The sequence below is a fragment of the Callospermophilus lateralis genome, chromosome 2 (assembly GCF_048772815.1).
Source record: "Callospermophilus lateralis isolate mCalLat2 chromosome 2, mCalLat2.hap1, whole genome shotgun sequence".
Classification (NCBI taxonomy): domain Eukaryota; kingdom Metazoa; phylum Chordata; class Mammalia; order Rodentia; family Sciuridae; genus Callospermophilus; species Callospermophilus lateralis.
Window position 1 is genome coordinate 212,379,272 of NC_135306.1, and position 14,357 is coordinate 212,393,628.

At 45.5% G+C, this 14,357-nt stretch overlaps 2 protein-coding genes across 2 annotated transcripts; one reads left to right on the top strand and one right to left on the bottom strand.

Moving 5' to 3' along the window:
* The first annotated feature begins 480 nt into the window (after positions 1-480).
* LOC143392060 (cytochrome c oxidase subunit 8B, mitochondrial-like) lies at positions 481-1,796 on the top strand. The gene is made up of 2 exons (XM_076844928.1): positions 481-675; positions 1,640-1,796. Exons 1-2 carry the CDS (start codon positions 565-567, stop codon positions 1,739-1,741), a joined length of 213 nt encoding a protein of 70 aa, XP_076701043.1. The 5' UTR covers positions 481-564; the 3' UTR covers positions 1,742-1,796.
* Positions 1,797-2,224: 428 nt separating this feature from the next.
* Positions 2,225-14,339, bottom strand: Psmd13 (proteasome 26S subunit, non-ATPase 13). Its single transcript, XM_076847854.2, has 13 exons — positions 14,146-14,339; positions 12,504-12,582; positions 9,088-9,122; positions 8,946-9,001; positions 8,719-8,762; positions 8,452-8,538; positions 6,864-7,035; positions 5,829-5,908; positions 5,609-5,734; positions 4,108-4,170; positions 3,457-3,537; positions 3,249-3,365; positions 2,225-2,681 (listed from the first exon to the last, which is right to left on the bottom strand). The coding sequence occupies exons 1-13, from the start codon at positions 14,238-14,240 to the stop codon at positions 2,586-2,588; spliced, it is 1,131 nt and encodes a 376-aa protein (XP_076703969.1). The 5' UTR covers positions 14,241-14,339; the 3' UTR covers positions 2,225-2,585.
* Between the last annotated feature and the right edge of the window lie 18 nt (positions 14,340-14,357).

Here is a 14,357-nt window from a genome sequence, read left to right on the forward strand (position 1 = left end):
TCAGCCCTGGGTGCCTTAGCTGGGCACAGGAGTCTGGGGTCAGACAGTGTCCCGGCCCATAGCTGGCACTCAGAAAGTGTCTTCTCCTCACCCTGTTCCTCTGCTGTGCAGTCAGTGCCTGCTCTCCTGGAATATAAGAAGGGGAGGCTGGGCTGCACGAGGAATCCACAGGTTGGAGAATTTTATAGGAACTCTGCATGGTACTGAGGGGCTGGCACCTAAGAGCTAAGATTCACCTTTAGCCATCAGTTTCTCCTTCTTGCATGCTTAAGCCTGACTCCTCTGGACCTTCTCTATCACTGAGATCCTCCTTTTCCTCAAATAAGTGACAGTTCTCTCTAGAAAGGTCTACATCTATCCACACTGTTAAGGGCTCACAGCCTTTTGGTGTCATGCGGGGACAGCACACCAGGCCAGGCCTCTCCTACTCTCTGCCAAGCCCTGTGACAGGAGGGGACAGCTGCAGTTCCTCCCAGCTATAAAAAGACCTGACACCAAGTGAGCAGAGGACGTTCAGCCCTTGGGACACCTAGCTGACTTGGGAAGGAACTCAGCCCCAGAACCATGCTGAGGTTGCCCCCTATCACCCAGCTGCTCCAAGCCCCCCTCAGATGCTGGGCAGTTCCCAAGGCCCACATCTCTGCCAAGCCGGCCAGAACACCTACCTCTCCTATGGTAAGTGACCTCTAAGACAGCAGTAGGTCATTCTGAGGACTTGGCCCATTTCCTAGGTTTGGGGGCAAAAACACAAGTCCAGGCTATTAATGGGGAGGCGACCATGGTGCTGGATGTCAGTGCTTCTGTCCAGACAATTGTCTTGAATGCCAGGAAAGGGGTCCTAAAGCCATTCCCTGCAGGACAGCCTCCCAAAGTGGCTGCCGAGTTCAGTGGTGGGCCAGGCTCCCCTTCTCAGGCCTCACTTTTTGGCAAAGGCCAGTGGTCAGAGGACACTCAATGCTGTGCGGACCTTGCTGTCTGTGAAAGGGTTAAGAGCAGGGATGCTGACGGTCAAGGAGAGTACAGGTGACAGCCAAGATGTACGTTAACCCTTTTGACTCCAGAGCAGTGTTTTAAGAATAAACAAATCAAGGTTTACAGGGTCACTTGCTCAAGGTCATGTAGCTAAGACCTGAGTCCAGGCTGCATATGCCTTTAAGCCTCCGGGGGTTAAAGTCAACAGGAGGGACTCTAACCCCGCCTTCAAAGACACACACAGACACACAGGTGCAGCGGGTGGAAGCTGACCTCCCCACCAGGCTTCTGAACGGAATCATCCTTCATGGAAAGGCCTGTACTTATTTACAAGCAGTTTGAATCTCAGTTGTTTCTGCCATTCCATACAGCACGGCACCCTGCATGTGGGGCCAGAGGTATCGGAGGGGAGTGTGTACTGCTGTCCTTCTGTGGAGAGCAGCCAGGGTCTTGGGCCCAGAACCCAGGGCTTTCCTCCTGGTCTTCAAGGCCGCCCTCAGGGACAGCAGCAGATGTCAGTACAGGGTACACATGAACAGCCTGAAGGCATGTGGGAGAAAGCCAGTTGGCCCAAGTCAGAGGGAGTGGAGTGTGTGGGGGGCAGTGGCAGGCAGGCAGTCTCCTTTAGTGACCAGGCCTCATGGGCTCATGTGCTTTCCTCCACCAGGAGCAGGCTGTGGGGATCTCGACCATGTTTGTGAGCTTCCTGGTTCCAGCAGGCTGGGTTTTATCCCATCTGGAGAGTTACAAGAAGAGCTCTGTAGCATGAAGGCCCTGTGGCCACCTGGGCAGTCCTAGAAAAGCACATTAAACTCCTTCTTCTACCTGCTGTTCACACTGACTCTTCTATGTACCCATGTCCAGCCCAGGGACTGCAGGGAGTCTCCTGCAGACACCCAACACTGGACTGTCTGGGAGCTGTCTCAATGTCAACAAAGGGGCATGCTGGGGTACAGAAGTGACCAGCTACCAGTGAGGAAAGGTGGCACTGGTGTGGAAACCTATGTCTGAGAGGAATCCCGAGTGGGCTTGAGGAGGGAATGGACACCCTTGTGTCTCTCCCGATGATAAAGAGAACTTACTTGCTTGGTAGCCAAGAGCAAGGCTCTGCCCCAGTCCCCTGTATGTGGCAGGACGGGAGCCAAGACCACATCCCCACCAAGCCCTCCCTAGTTTCTGCTCAGGCTTTCTCATCTCTTTAGGCACAGGCTTATCCTGGAAGGTAAGACCAAGAACAGAAGCATAAGCAGGGTAAAGTGAAGGCGTTTATTACAGAAACATCCTGAACGCACTGGAAAATATGCACACATGGGTGGATGGGACAGAGACCCACCTTGGGGTGTTTGCAGACTTGAGAGCTTTCCCACTCACTTTTGCCCTCCCTCCTGAGGCCTGGAGACCCCTACCCCACTGCAGGTTAAGACACCCCCACCCAAGAGCCTTCCCCTGTGGCTGGGCTCCCATAAATGACAGTCCACCATTTTTACAGTGAGTAGTCCCTATTCCCAACAGGATCCAAATCCACACCCCAATTCAATGCAGATCTTTGTTGCCAGCTTCAGGGCCACAGAAGTGCCTCCCAGGTGAGGTGGGAACCACAGGGCACCAGGGTGCTAGGTGAGGATGTCATGGGCCTGGTGCTCCACTAGCATCTCCATGCTCTTCACATCTGTGCACCAGAATTCCAGGCGGTCCTTCATTCCCTTGATCTGAGGGCAAATCAGGGCCACAAGAGCATTAAGATATGCAGGAGCCGCAGGCCAACTGGGGCAGGTCTAACCTCTAACTCATTCTTGGGGCAGAACTGAGGATATCAGAGCTGGGATGGGGGTGTGCAATGGGATCACCCAGGTCAATTCTTATCACAAAAATATTTTAAAAACTTGCATTAAAGAAAACAGGCAAGAATAGAGGAAATCCACAGGATTAAACTTCCAGCAAATATGAATAAGATAGATTCGTGCTCAGACCATGAAACCAGGAACATGTTTGATCAGAGCACCAATTTTAAGATTAAAAGACTTTTTTAAGATTAAAAGGCTTTATCAGTACAACCAACACTGTTGTCACAATAAGCTTCTAAGTGTAGAGTCAGACCCTAGGCTTGCATCAACTGGGTTCTAAGAAAAGGCTTCAGTCCCCACAGTAATAATCCATTCCCCAAACCATGTGTACCGTGACGCCTTCTTCCTAAGTGACTTCCGTCCCCATGAAACCAAGACAGCACAGACATAACCCAACCCAACAAAGGCAAACCAGGGGCTCAGTGGCTTCACCTGCTGCAAATCCAGCACGCGGGGCTGCACCCAGGTCATGTGCACTCGCTTGTCCACCTCGTCTATGCTGCCCCTCACCAGCCCCACCGAGAGTGCCTTCATCACCAGCAGCTCCACCTGTGTGGGAGGACTCCTGTCAGATACCCAGTGCCCTGCTCTGACAGGTGGCAGCTCTGCTGCTGTGATACCCCAAGCCTAAGAACTGTACCTCGTTCACTGTGATTTTAGCATTTTTGGCAATTTCTTCAAAAGTGAGCTGTCTGTGGTTAGCAGGTCGTGTGAAAGTCATCTGAAAAAAAAAATGCTGATTAACTACTTAAAATTGTTTTTCCAAACAAAAATGGGCTGAGATCTGATAGGTATATACATTTTAAAAGCACAGATCATCTTCTGAGTACCCCATACAATAAAATTTTCTTAATGTGTCATATGTCTTACTACTAGGAACAAACTTTCAGCGCTTAATAATAAGGTTAAAGGTGAAAATAAGCTTTGCAGGAACTTTCAACAACAGCCACTACTTATTTCTTGAACAGGTAATTGAAGCCATCATGTATCCCAAGACTAGGGGATACTGTGGGGAACCAAAAACAGAACCTCCATCTCCTGAGGAAGTTCACGTTCTGGTGGGAAAGGACAGACAAGCACTAGACCAGAGAGGATGTGCCCTATCATCGGGAGGAAGGGGCAGCTCTTTCAGCTCAGACTACCCAGGAGGGAAGACCTGTCTGAGGGGTTGTCCCAGTTATGGGAAGACGAGGAGCGGGGCAATGAGGAAGAAACACCACACAGGAGATGGGAGACTCACTGCTCACTGACCGAGGTCTTGAAGCACAGCAGTGGCTTTGGTGCCACTTACCTCCATCAGGCACAAGAGCTGGATCTTCCTCAGAAGCTGAGCCTCATTGGCTGCTAAGTCAGGCTGTGAAGCACAGAAAGAGGAGCTGACTCTCATGTCTGTGCTCACCAAGTGACCTTACCTGGGTTCTCAGTTTTTTTTTCTCTACACGGTGGATGGAAAAAAAGCTGTGGGGAAGATCCAAACATGTACACTGCAGACTGCTGAGGCTCATTAACAGTTCAGTGACCTGAAGGTTCCCTTTCTTATGAAATCTAAGACAAGACTGACTGATAGGCTGTTTCTCTAGAGAAGTGATCTGTAAGAGGTATGTACTGATGTTACGACACTAGAAGGCCTTTCAAGACTCGTGGCACCAGGCACTGCTAGTAGAGGACAAAGGACCTATCCTGGGCAGCCCTGGTAGCACTGCCTGCTTATGAGCACAGTGCAAGTGCAGTCTGAGGAGAACCCCGAGTCTTGGAGTTCACACAGATCAATGAGCAAGTGATCAATTTATAATGAAAGACTGACTTGCAAGGAACCGAGAACACTTTCTGCAAGACCCATGCAGTGTGGGCTCTCCACAGAGGTGAGGTGAAGGTGAAGCCAGCCAGGGAGAGTGGACAGGTGGCTTAAACCACATTGAGTGGCAGCTCACACCCTGGCACAGGAACTGGACAGGCATAGGGAGCATGCACCTCTGAGTATCTTTTCTTCTTCTAAATTGCTATGGCTAGCCAGCTTCCTCCCTTCTCACTTTTTTTAAGAGAAGGTCTTGTTATGTTGCCCAGGCTGGTCTCAAAGACCTGGGCTCAAGTGATCCCCCCGTTTCAGCCCACCATGCCTGGCTACGGCTCCCTTTCTGAGTGATACATTTTTTGCTGAGACAGTGATGTGTCACCAGGAACAGCCAGGCCTGATGGGGCCTGACGCTTCTGCCTCTTCATAGCACCTTAACAACCCTACCCCATTGCAAACAACTGGTGTAAGTTGTTGTAAACTTTGCGAAAATTTAAAGTTTCAGAAAAGTACAAAAACAAGACAACTATGATTCCCATCACAGTTAACATTTTAGTAATGTCTGCGTCTAACATTAGAATCCCTACCACCTAGATGCCCCACTCCTGGAGCTCTTCTCCCCACCACCACACCTCCTCCTACTCCATCACCTGTCTGCTCACACTTATTCTGTCAGCAGAGTGCTCAGTTCCTCCTATGTCTTTCCACCCACCCCATGGTCACAAAGAGCACAGCACTTCTGCTGGGAGGGTTCTGACACCCACTCCACTCAGCAGAGATGAAAAGTGCATTGTGTTCTGTTCCCCCACACACCCTCCACTTTCCTTAGTGCAGTCACTGCCCATGAGACGCCTTGTTCTGTGTGAGGCCAGGCCTGCCATGGTTCCTCCATGCCCAGGGTCGCCTGGGTGCCTGCAGTGTGTGGGGAAGATGCTAGCCCAACACTCTTGGACAGTGGGCATGTGAGAGGACAAGCAGGGCCAGAAGCCTATGGACCCACCTGCTGGCCCCAGGCAGTCTTCAGAGTCTGGAACCTGTCTACATCACCACTGTTAAAGGCATAGAGAGTGTCAATCAGCCACTGCCGGTCTGTGCTCCGCAGGGACTCCAGCACAGGGTGCATGAGCTGTGGGGACAGACAGTACAGGTGGTAGAAGGCCAGTTCCTCCCTGCGCCCCTTCCCAACCCATGCCAAGGAATTAGTGCCTGGATCAACTTACGAGCTCTCCAAAGTTAAAAACCCCCTCTCCAAGAAGTCCTGCAAGTCCCAGTGTGAAGGCTCTCTCCTGCTGCTCAGACACTATGGCAACAAACCCAAGTCAACAAACACTAGTCCAATTTGGCATTAAAAAGCACATATAACAAAAAGTAGAGAAGCCATTCTTGGTAATGGTAACCTCACAAAGCATTCGTATGGTTGATTCTTCTAAAGTGCTGGACTGACCTGGATTACATCAGGGATCACAATTACAAGTTTTGTGGAAAGAATGTTCATTTATTACTTTTCCCCTAAATATATGCATCTCTTTGCTCTTCAGTGTGTACAACCTCCTGAAGTAATGAGTTCCTCCAACACTTCGCGTGCTGTGGAGTCACACTGCCACTCCACTGTCTCACATCCCAGTCAGTCAGCCCCTCTCCTCCAAACTATGATTCATTTGCTTGCTGTCCCATGCAGCCCAGTCCTATACCTCTTGACTGCATTAGTTGCTTCTTCAATACACTTTGAGATACAACAATCAAAACTTCATCAACGTATTTAAGAAGTAGTGGTTTCTATACAATGTGGGAAACATCTAAATTATGTAAAAGTTATCTTTCTAAATACACACTCTTTGCACTTTCCCCCAAATTCTCTGGTTACTTATTTCCACACTCAGGCCCTTTAACGACTATAATTCATTCCCATGGATCTGAGATTCAATTTCAGAACAAGGGTCTCAGCGTCAGGGATTTGAGGCAGTCGTCATCCTGCAGGGGATGAGGAAGTACTTACACTGCTGTACTTCCTGTAAGATTTCTGACTTGGACAACAACACACTTGGAGGAGAAGGAGCACAGGGGTTGGGAGGAACCAGCCTTGTCATCTGAATTAAATGCTGCAGGCAAATATGATGTAGAAACTAAAGCATAAAGAAATCTTTCCACCTATTCTTCCCAAAGGGATGAATCCATGTGGGCAAGCTTCCCTGCCATCTTACAGCTGCTACATGAGAACATGCTCCAGTGTGACATGAACCATAGAGGCCACGTACCTGGCAGATCCTTGATATCGACACAGCCCAGAAACCGCAGGGCATCTTTGTAGTAGGATGCATGGTTTCCGATTGTTTGATAGTATTTACTTGAGAGATCATAGAAACGACTGTGAACTGATGTCACACCAGGCAGGTTGTTGAGCATTTCTTCAACATCTTCAATTGTTTCCTACACACAAGTAGTAAAGTTGTCTTCTGACTTTAAAGATTTTTAATGTCATATAAAAATGAAAAGCACAAGCCACCAAGGCAAACATGGAGAAATGTAAACCTTCAATTTATACAAAACACAGCAAAAAGTACATAGGTGATATATAAATATTCGTATATATTTATTGTATGTGTGTATTTTTCTTTGGTAGTACTGGGGACTGAATACAGGCCTTGGTAAGTGCTTCTACCACTGAATTACCCCCCAAATTCTATATGTCTTGAGACATGGTCTCACTACGTTTCCCAGAACTTGCCTTTTCTCCTGTCTCAGTTACCAAGACACCCCCAAGACAACTTATTACTAGGAAAAGACAATTATAGCATGCGTAATCCCACAGGAATTATGACCAGGGAAATATAAAGAACTCTTACAAATTGGTTGGTAGAACACAATAGAAAAATGGACAAAAGACAGAGGCAATTTTACAGAAGTAAACACACGAATGGAATGGCTGATAAGCCATCAGTAACCAAATCCCTTCACAGGAGACCAGATATGTATGTTGTGAAACTCTTAAGACAACGAACCACTACATACGAGTAAAAATGAACTGGTTACACGTATCAACACAGTGACTCAACTCTGACTCAGTGACACTCATCTAACCACTAAGAAAGGATGAAGTAGCAGGACTGAAAGTGTCAGGTTGGGGGAGGAGCATGTGTGCTGCTTTAGTCCTGAGCTGGCTGGGGCAGGAGAGTGCTCATTACAGTATTCCTTACAGTTCTCTATAGCTTTTGGTGTGTCTTAAGTACTTTAGAACAAAGTGTAACAAGTACGCATATGGGCTAGGACTGGGAAGCAATGAGAACAATGAGAACATGAACACTTTAATTATTATTGCTAAATTTTCTTTAATGTTATCATTACCAAAACAAAACAAAAAATACACCCAGGCTCTGGTTAAATAAGGTGGACTAACCACATGTGTGGTTTTTGCTGCTACTCTTATTGACACTTGTCCTTCAAATTGCATAAAAGTGAAAATAAGAAAGGCATAAATCCAGACAGGAGACTTCAACAACAATCTAGGGGGCAGAGAGAGAATGGGGGAGCAGCACATGACCTGCAGTGGCGGTCATAATGAACCCAGCTGAGGCCCTGGGAGTCCTGAGAAGAGGGACAAATAGGGGCACAGGGAGTGCTCTTTTGATGACGAGTAGGAGCATCATATCAGCAACTTACTTGTAAATGATTTGGAAAAAGTATGCATGCACTCACAGAAAGATGAGGCAAAGGCAGTAAAAAGCAATGGGGAATTGGGCCAAAGGCATGAGAGCTTTTGGTGCTACTTTCCCAACTTTTCTGTAACCTAAAAAGTATTTTTAAATAAACATTCTTAAGTCAGAGAAATCTCTTATAGAATCTCACCTTGGTGACCTGCAGGTCCCCAATGTTTAACTTCAAAGCTCCGATTGCTGTTTTACACAGGATCACTGCCTCATCGCTGCTTTTCACCTGAAGATGTTGAAGCACAGTGGAATCTCAAAAACCAGGACAACCAACCAACCTCAAAGCGAGCCCCTACCTGTGCAGTAACCCAACCCGCAAGCTGGAAGACAAATGCTTTCTAAGAATATGGACACAAACTGTAAGTCACAAATAGTCCAGAAAGTATTGTTCAGATCCCACATTCACCTTCTCACGAGTCTTTTCCAGAAATGTAAGAGCCACATTAGGATCTAGAAGAAAAAGAACTAAGTCAGAAGACTCATCAATAGTATGTTTCTAGCAGCTGAGACACATTTAGGCAGGATAGTCTTTAGGGCTTGATAATGTCTATCCAATTATACTTCAATTAAATTATAGTTGAAGGGCACTTTACCATTTGAATCTACTCCATTATGAAATAAAGTGAGGCTTACCAGTCATTTGTCTCACCACATGAAGAATTATTTCTACCAGGGACAAAGGGTTCACCCTAAAATATAAAATAGCCCATTTCTGAGTGTCAAGGAGTATCAGTGGACTCATTTGCAAAGTAAAAAAGTGACAAAAAGAGTTTACCTGTGTTCAAATTCACTGATGAAGTTTTCATAAAGCTGTGGAACCAATCGTGGAGAATAAGTACAGGATGTCTTTCATTGGGCAAAATCAGACTAAACACCATTCTTATCAAGTTTTGGGTTTCCAAACCACAATGCTCACCACATGTACTTACTCACAGAATAAGTGCTGCGTACATGTTTGCTGATGGCAGGACACCCACCTTAGAACTTAAGCTCATATATATGACTACCAATGTATTACTAAAAACAAAACAAAACAAAACCCACCACCAGGGTTTCCTTCTGGCTTTGGAAATGAGGACACTGTTCTAAAGACCAATTCCTATACTCTTTCTCCAAGGTACTCCAAGTACAAAAAACTGTCCACCTGGAATGTCCACTAATCCAACAGAACAGTGTTCCTTCAGATTTTAAAAGGCTATAGGCTAGTTATGTCTCATTACTAAATTTCTTAGCCACTCACATATACTGGGTTACATCCTCAGACCCTGGCTAGGCCTGCAGACACAGAATGAGGTAAATCCTGAGCTTTCAGGGGTCTCCTGGGATAGTGGAGAATGAATGAATGACAATAACATGAGTTTAAGAGAAATGGAAAAAGGCAAATAAGAAGGTCAGCCAAATGAGAGGATCCAAAGGCTATTCCCACATGGTGACAATTGGGCTTCAAGGAATGAAGAGCAGTTGCAGAGGTGGATGCTTGGTGAGGCAGAGAACATTCCAGATAGGAACAAATACACCGAGTTTCAAGAGTACTTCTGAAGCACACAGAGTGGGAGGCACTGAGGATTGGTCTCGGTTCTAAAGGCAAGGTTGGACCAGGGAGGGAAACAGGACTGAGGACAGAGAGGACTGCAAGGAAGATGGCAAGTGATACCAGTTCAGGGCAGAGAGGGGAGCAACAGCTGTAAGGATGGATAAAGGGTCTGAGAGACGTTTGTCAGTAAGTTGAATCAGACTTGATCAGACGTCAGCTGGTCAGAGAAGTGTCTCCTGGGCTGGTGACCAGAGAAGCAGGAAAAGGGAATGCCCGGTGTGGGCCAAGTAGGGAGAAGGAAGCTTCAGTTTGGATAAGAAGAACCTGAACTTCCTGTTGGATATGCAGGGAGAAAGATGGAAATGTCCCTGTGACAGTTAGATATTTACATCTGGAACACATCCAGCTAAACAAAGTAACCCGTGTACTACAGGAACAACTTCAAAGACATCGTCCTCATTTACATTAAAAATTTAGGACAGAGACCAGTCTTCAGTGCCTCCCACTCTGTGTGCTTCAGAAGTACTCTTGAAACATGGTGTAATTTGTTCCTATCTGGAATGTTCTCTTCCACACCAAACATCCACCTCTTCATTCCTTGAAGCCCAGTTGTCACTGTTTTAATTTTCTAACACCTCTAATAATTTTTGGAGTTATTTAAACAAAGAAGTCTACCAAGTCCAGGAACTCAAAATTTCTTCTGGTGACTATAAATTCATGAACACCATTCATGTTACAATTATGTGGGCTGGTTCTGAACAATTTTTGAGGACTATTTTATCCCTGAAAAAAGAAAACAAGTCTGTTGACCTGAATGTCACATTACCTGAGGTTGAACAAATTCTTTGTCATGTGTGTCAAAGTGATTTAAAGATAAGAAAGTAATGGGAGAGGATGGGAATGGGAAATTCAATAGAATGAATTGGATTTAACTTTCCTACGTTCATACATAAAAACACAACCAGTTTAACTCCAAATCATGTATAACCACTCAAGTGGGAAGTAATACTCCATGTACATATGCATATGTCAAATACATCCACCTGTCATGCATAACTAAAAAGAAAAATAACAAAAAAGAAAGCAAAGCATACAATAATTATGAACTATATGTCTTTATAATGTAAAATCATGGAGTGCAAGTATTGAGATCTGTCTTAGGACTTGTTTTTTGGATTGGGGATTTAATGCAGGTGCACTTTACCACTTTATCCCCAGTCCTTTTTATTTTGAAGATAGGGTCTCTGTTAAGTTGCTAAGGCAGGCTTCAAACTTATGATCCTCCTATTTCAGCCTCTGGAGCTGCTGGAATTATAGACATGTACAAGCACTCCCAGCTCTTTTTCATTTTCCACATGATTTAGAAGATGAAATGCTCAGCAAAATCTTCAGGCTCACAGATAACTGAAAATTCCTTGGGTAGAAAAATGTCAAATTGATGGGTATAAAAATTGATAGTGGGGCTGGGGTTGTGGCTCAATGGTAGGGCGCTTGCCTGGGGCGGGTGAGGCACTGGATTTGATCCTCAGCACCACATAAAAATAAATAAAAATAAAGGCATTGTGTCCACTTACCACTAAAAAACAAGAAAAAAATGATGATAAGGTAGGTGGTAACCTTTATTATGTGCACTATAAAGTAACATATTCAGGAGAAATAAGCTATAATTATAAGCTAGCTATAATATAACAATATCTAACTCAAAATCAGAGAAAGTCATCAAAGAGTAAGCTGTCAGGAAAGACCTCAAAGAGGAGGCTTCATGTGTGAAAACACCCATGGGGATTTGTTAGGGATCTGAAGAGGGCTAGGAACAGTATGTATCCTCTTTATTCCTCCTGTTGAAAAAATTCTAAAAGTGCTCTATTATTGAGGTAGCATGATATTGTGCAGTCCCCCCTCCAACTACCCATTCTCAACTAACGTACAAAAGGTGCCCTGTCTTCTATATTACTCAGGACAGATGTCTGTGTAAGCAGAGTCAGACACGGGTGAGGGAGAGGAGTAAAGGGGTTACCTAGAAAATGACCTACTGCAATATCTCTCTTCTGTTTCCTACTATGTCCCCTAACTGGTTTTTATTTTCCATTTTTGAGAAAGTTTTCCAAAAGCGGCAATTAAAAAATTTCTTTTTTACCAGGGTACATTATAAGACAGTATTTTAGGCTAGAATTCTATTTATTTACTTTTTGAGACAGGGTCTTGCTGTGTTGCCCAGGCTGGCCTTGAATTCAGGATCTTTTTTGATCTTATCCTCCTGAGTTTATAGGCGTATGCCATTGTGCCTGCTGCTTCTTTTTTTTCTTTTTTTGGTTTGGTGGTGCTGGGGATGGAAAGCACATACTTCATGCATTGGGCTACACCAGGCCTGGTTTAGAATTTTAGAAACTGAATGCTCTTCTGTGGCTTTTTAGCTGTGACCTATGGAAAATTACTTAACCCCTCATGTCTGCTTCCACAATAAAAAATAAAGAGATAAGAATTCTATTTGTCTTTCAACATTGATGAAGAGTAGGAATAAATATGCAAACTCCTCACAACATTCCTGGAGACAAAAGTTATTTCTGAATATGTGTAGTTCATTATCATTATCATCTATTATTGTGAAAAGTCCTTGAGTATATTCTTATAATATTCATATGACACAAATCACTTACTTTAATGAGACCATCTCCTTGGGCAAAGCATGGATCCTGCACAAAATCAAGCACCTGAAGTGTCAGCTGATGCCATAACCTGGAAAACACAAGGCCCTTCAGATAATCAACCAAAAGGTAGTCGAGACCTCTGGAACCTCAGTGTTCCAGCAGATAACAAAGCTGACCAGTCCTGACTGTACAGAAGAAGGCTAGTACAGATGATAATAGACCTCAGTTCTTTTCACTCAATGTTTATGTCACATAGAGCTGACTTACTCTAAAACACAGGTTTCCCAGCTATGAAACAGAGAATTTCTGTTTAGACTACTTAAAAAAAAAATCAGGAGGTTCAACTGGAAACAAGAGTTTTGGAATCAGACAGCTAAACTGAAATCTAGTCTCTTTTATTCATTAGGTGAGTATCTCAAAGAAGTTGAGGAAACCAAATTTCAATTTCCTCATTCATGAATAGGACATGAAGGAAGAAATAAGCTAATAATATACTTGCAGGACATTGACACAGCACATTTCTTTAAAAAAAAAAGGCCAATATTTAACAGTACAGATAAAATGCTTTAAAAAACAAAAAGTACTTTGGGCTGGGGTTGTGGCTCAGTGGTAAAGCACTTGCTCAGCATGTGTAAGGCAGTGGGTTTGATTCTCAATACCACATATAAATAAATGAATAAAATAAAGGTTCAACAACTAAAAAATATAAATATATATAAATACAAATACTACCCACAAAGCAATTTTTTGCCAAATACTAATACTTTTCTCCAAAGAACTGCTATTAGCAGGCTACTGAACAGCATCAAAACATGCTGTGCATGGGCTGGGATGTGGCTCAGTGGCAGAGCCCTTGCCTGGCATGTGTGAAACCCTAAGTTCAATGCCCAACACCATTAATAACAAACAAGACATGCTGTGAAAGATTCTATGCTAAATATCCATCAGGAAGGTTCCTACAGCAGATGTGTTTCCCTATGAGCAAGGTCTAGGCCAAAACTAACGATTTACTCTACTCATTTAGATAGAGGTTGGTGCTTAGCAACAGAAAATTGTTCTGAAGTTCACCCTGTTTCTGAAGGAATTCAAACTCTGAGATCTCTGGAGGCACAAAGCCCAGTGTGAAATATTATAGAAAGTAGAAACAATGGGAGAGCGGCAGTGGTTGCACCCTGCGTGATCAGCTGTAGAATCAAAGGAAAACCTCGGCTCCTTGGTTTCAGGCTAACTGTAGATTCACTCACGCTATGGCGTGGCCAAATACAAGTCTCCAAGAGCTGTTTCCCCACAAGGGTGGCACCCTGGCTCTGAAAGTGTGCTTGTGACTGAGTCAAGAGCAAAAGCACAGGCCAGCACCGAACCCCTGTAGTGACACCAGAAGAAGGGGGAGTTCAGAAGCCCCAGTCACAGCGCCGAGGGCAGGAAAGCAGTGGCCCTAGATCCCAGACCCCTCCAGCTCTGGCCCTTCCTTAGTCCTGGTGGGCTGTTGCCCTCTTGGTCCTAGGCCGCCACCCTCAGGACTGCACAGACCTTCCCTGGCACAGCCCGTCCACTCTCCCCACACGTCCCGCTGCCTCGGGCCTCCCCGCCTCGGGTCCGAGCGCCCACAGCCTGTCTCGGACAGGCCCTGGCCCCTCGTTTCGGTGCTCACTTCTTCGTGTAGAGCTCCTCCAGACGGTGCCACACGGCTGCCTGGCCGGGCCCGGAGCTCTGGCTCTGCTGTAAGAAGCCCGGTACATCCTTCATGATGGCAGGAGTAAGCCGGGACAGGGAGAGCGCCGAGGTGTCAGGGCCGCGGGGATGGCGGCCGGAAGTGCTCACTCACTTCCGGTCCGTGTGGCGCGGGGCGTGCCGGGAGCGTCG

Bases quoted from the DNA above. Each gene is read 5' to 3' on its own strand.
- LOC143392060 (XM_076844928.1), top strand. From the start codon at position 565: ATGCTGAGGTTGCCCCCTATCACCCAGCTGCTCCAAGCCCCCCTCAGA. The intron at 676-1,639 runs GTAAGTGACCTC...TTCCTCCACCAG, and splicing joins GAACACCTACCTCTCCTATG to GAGCAGGCTGTGGGGATCTC.
- Psmd13 (XM_076847854.2), bottom strand. From the start codon at position 14,240: ATGAAGGATGTACCGGGCTTCTTACAGCAGAGCCAGAGCTCCGGGCCC. The intron at 9,002-9,087 runs GTAAACTCTTTT...TTTATATTTTAG, and splicing joins ATCAGTGAATTTGAACACAG to GGTGAACCCTTTGTCCCTGG. The intron at 5,909-6,863 runs GTACGTGGCCTC...TTGTTGCCATAG, and splicing joins CGATATCAAGGATCTGCCAG to TGTCTGAGCAGCAGGAGAGA.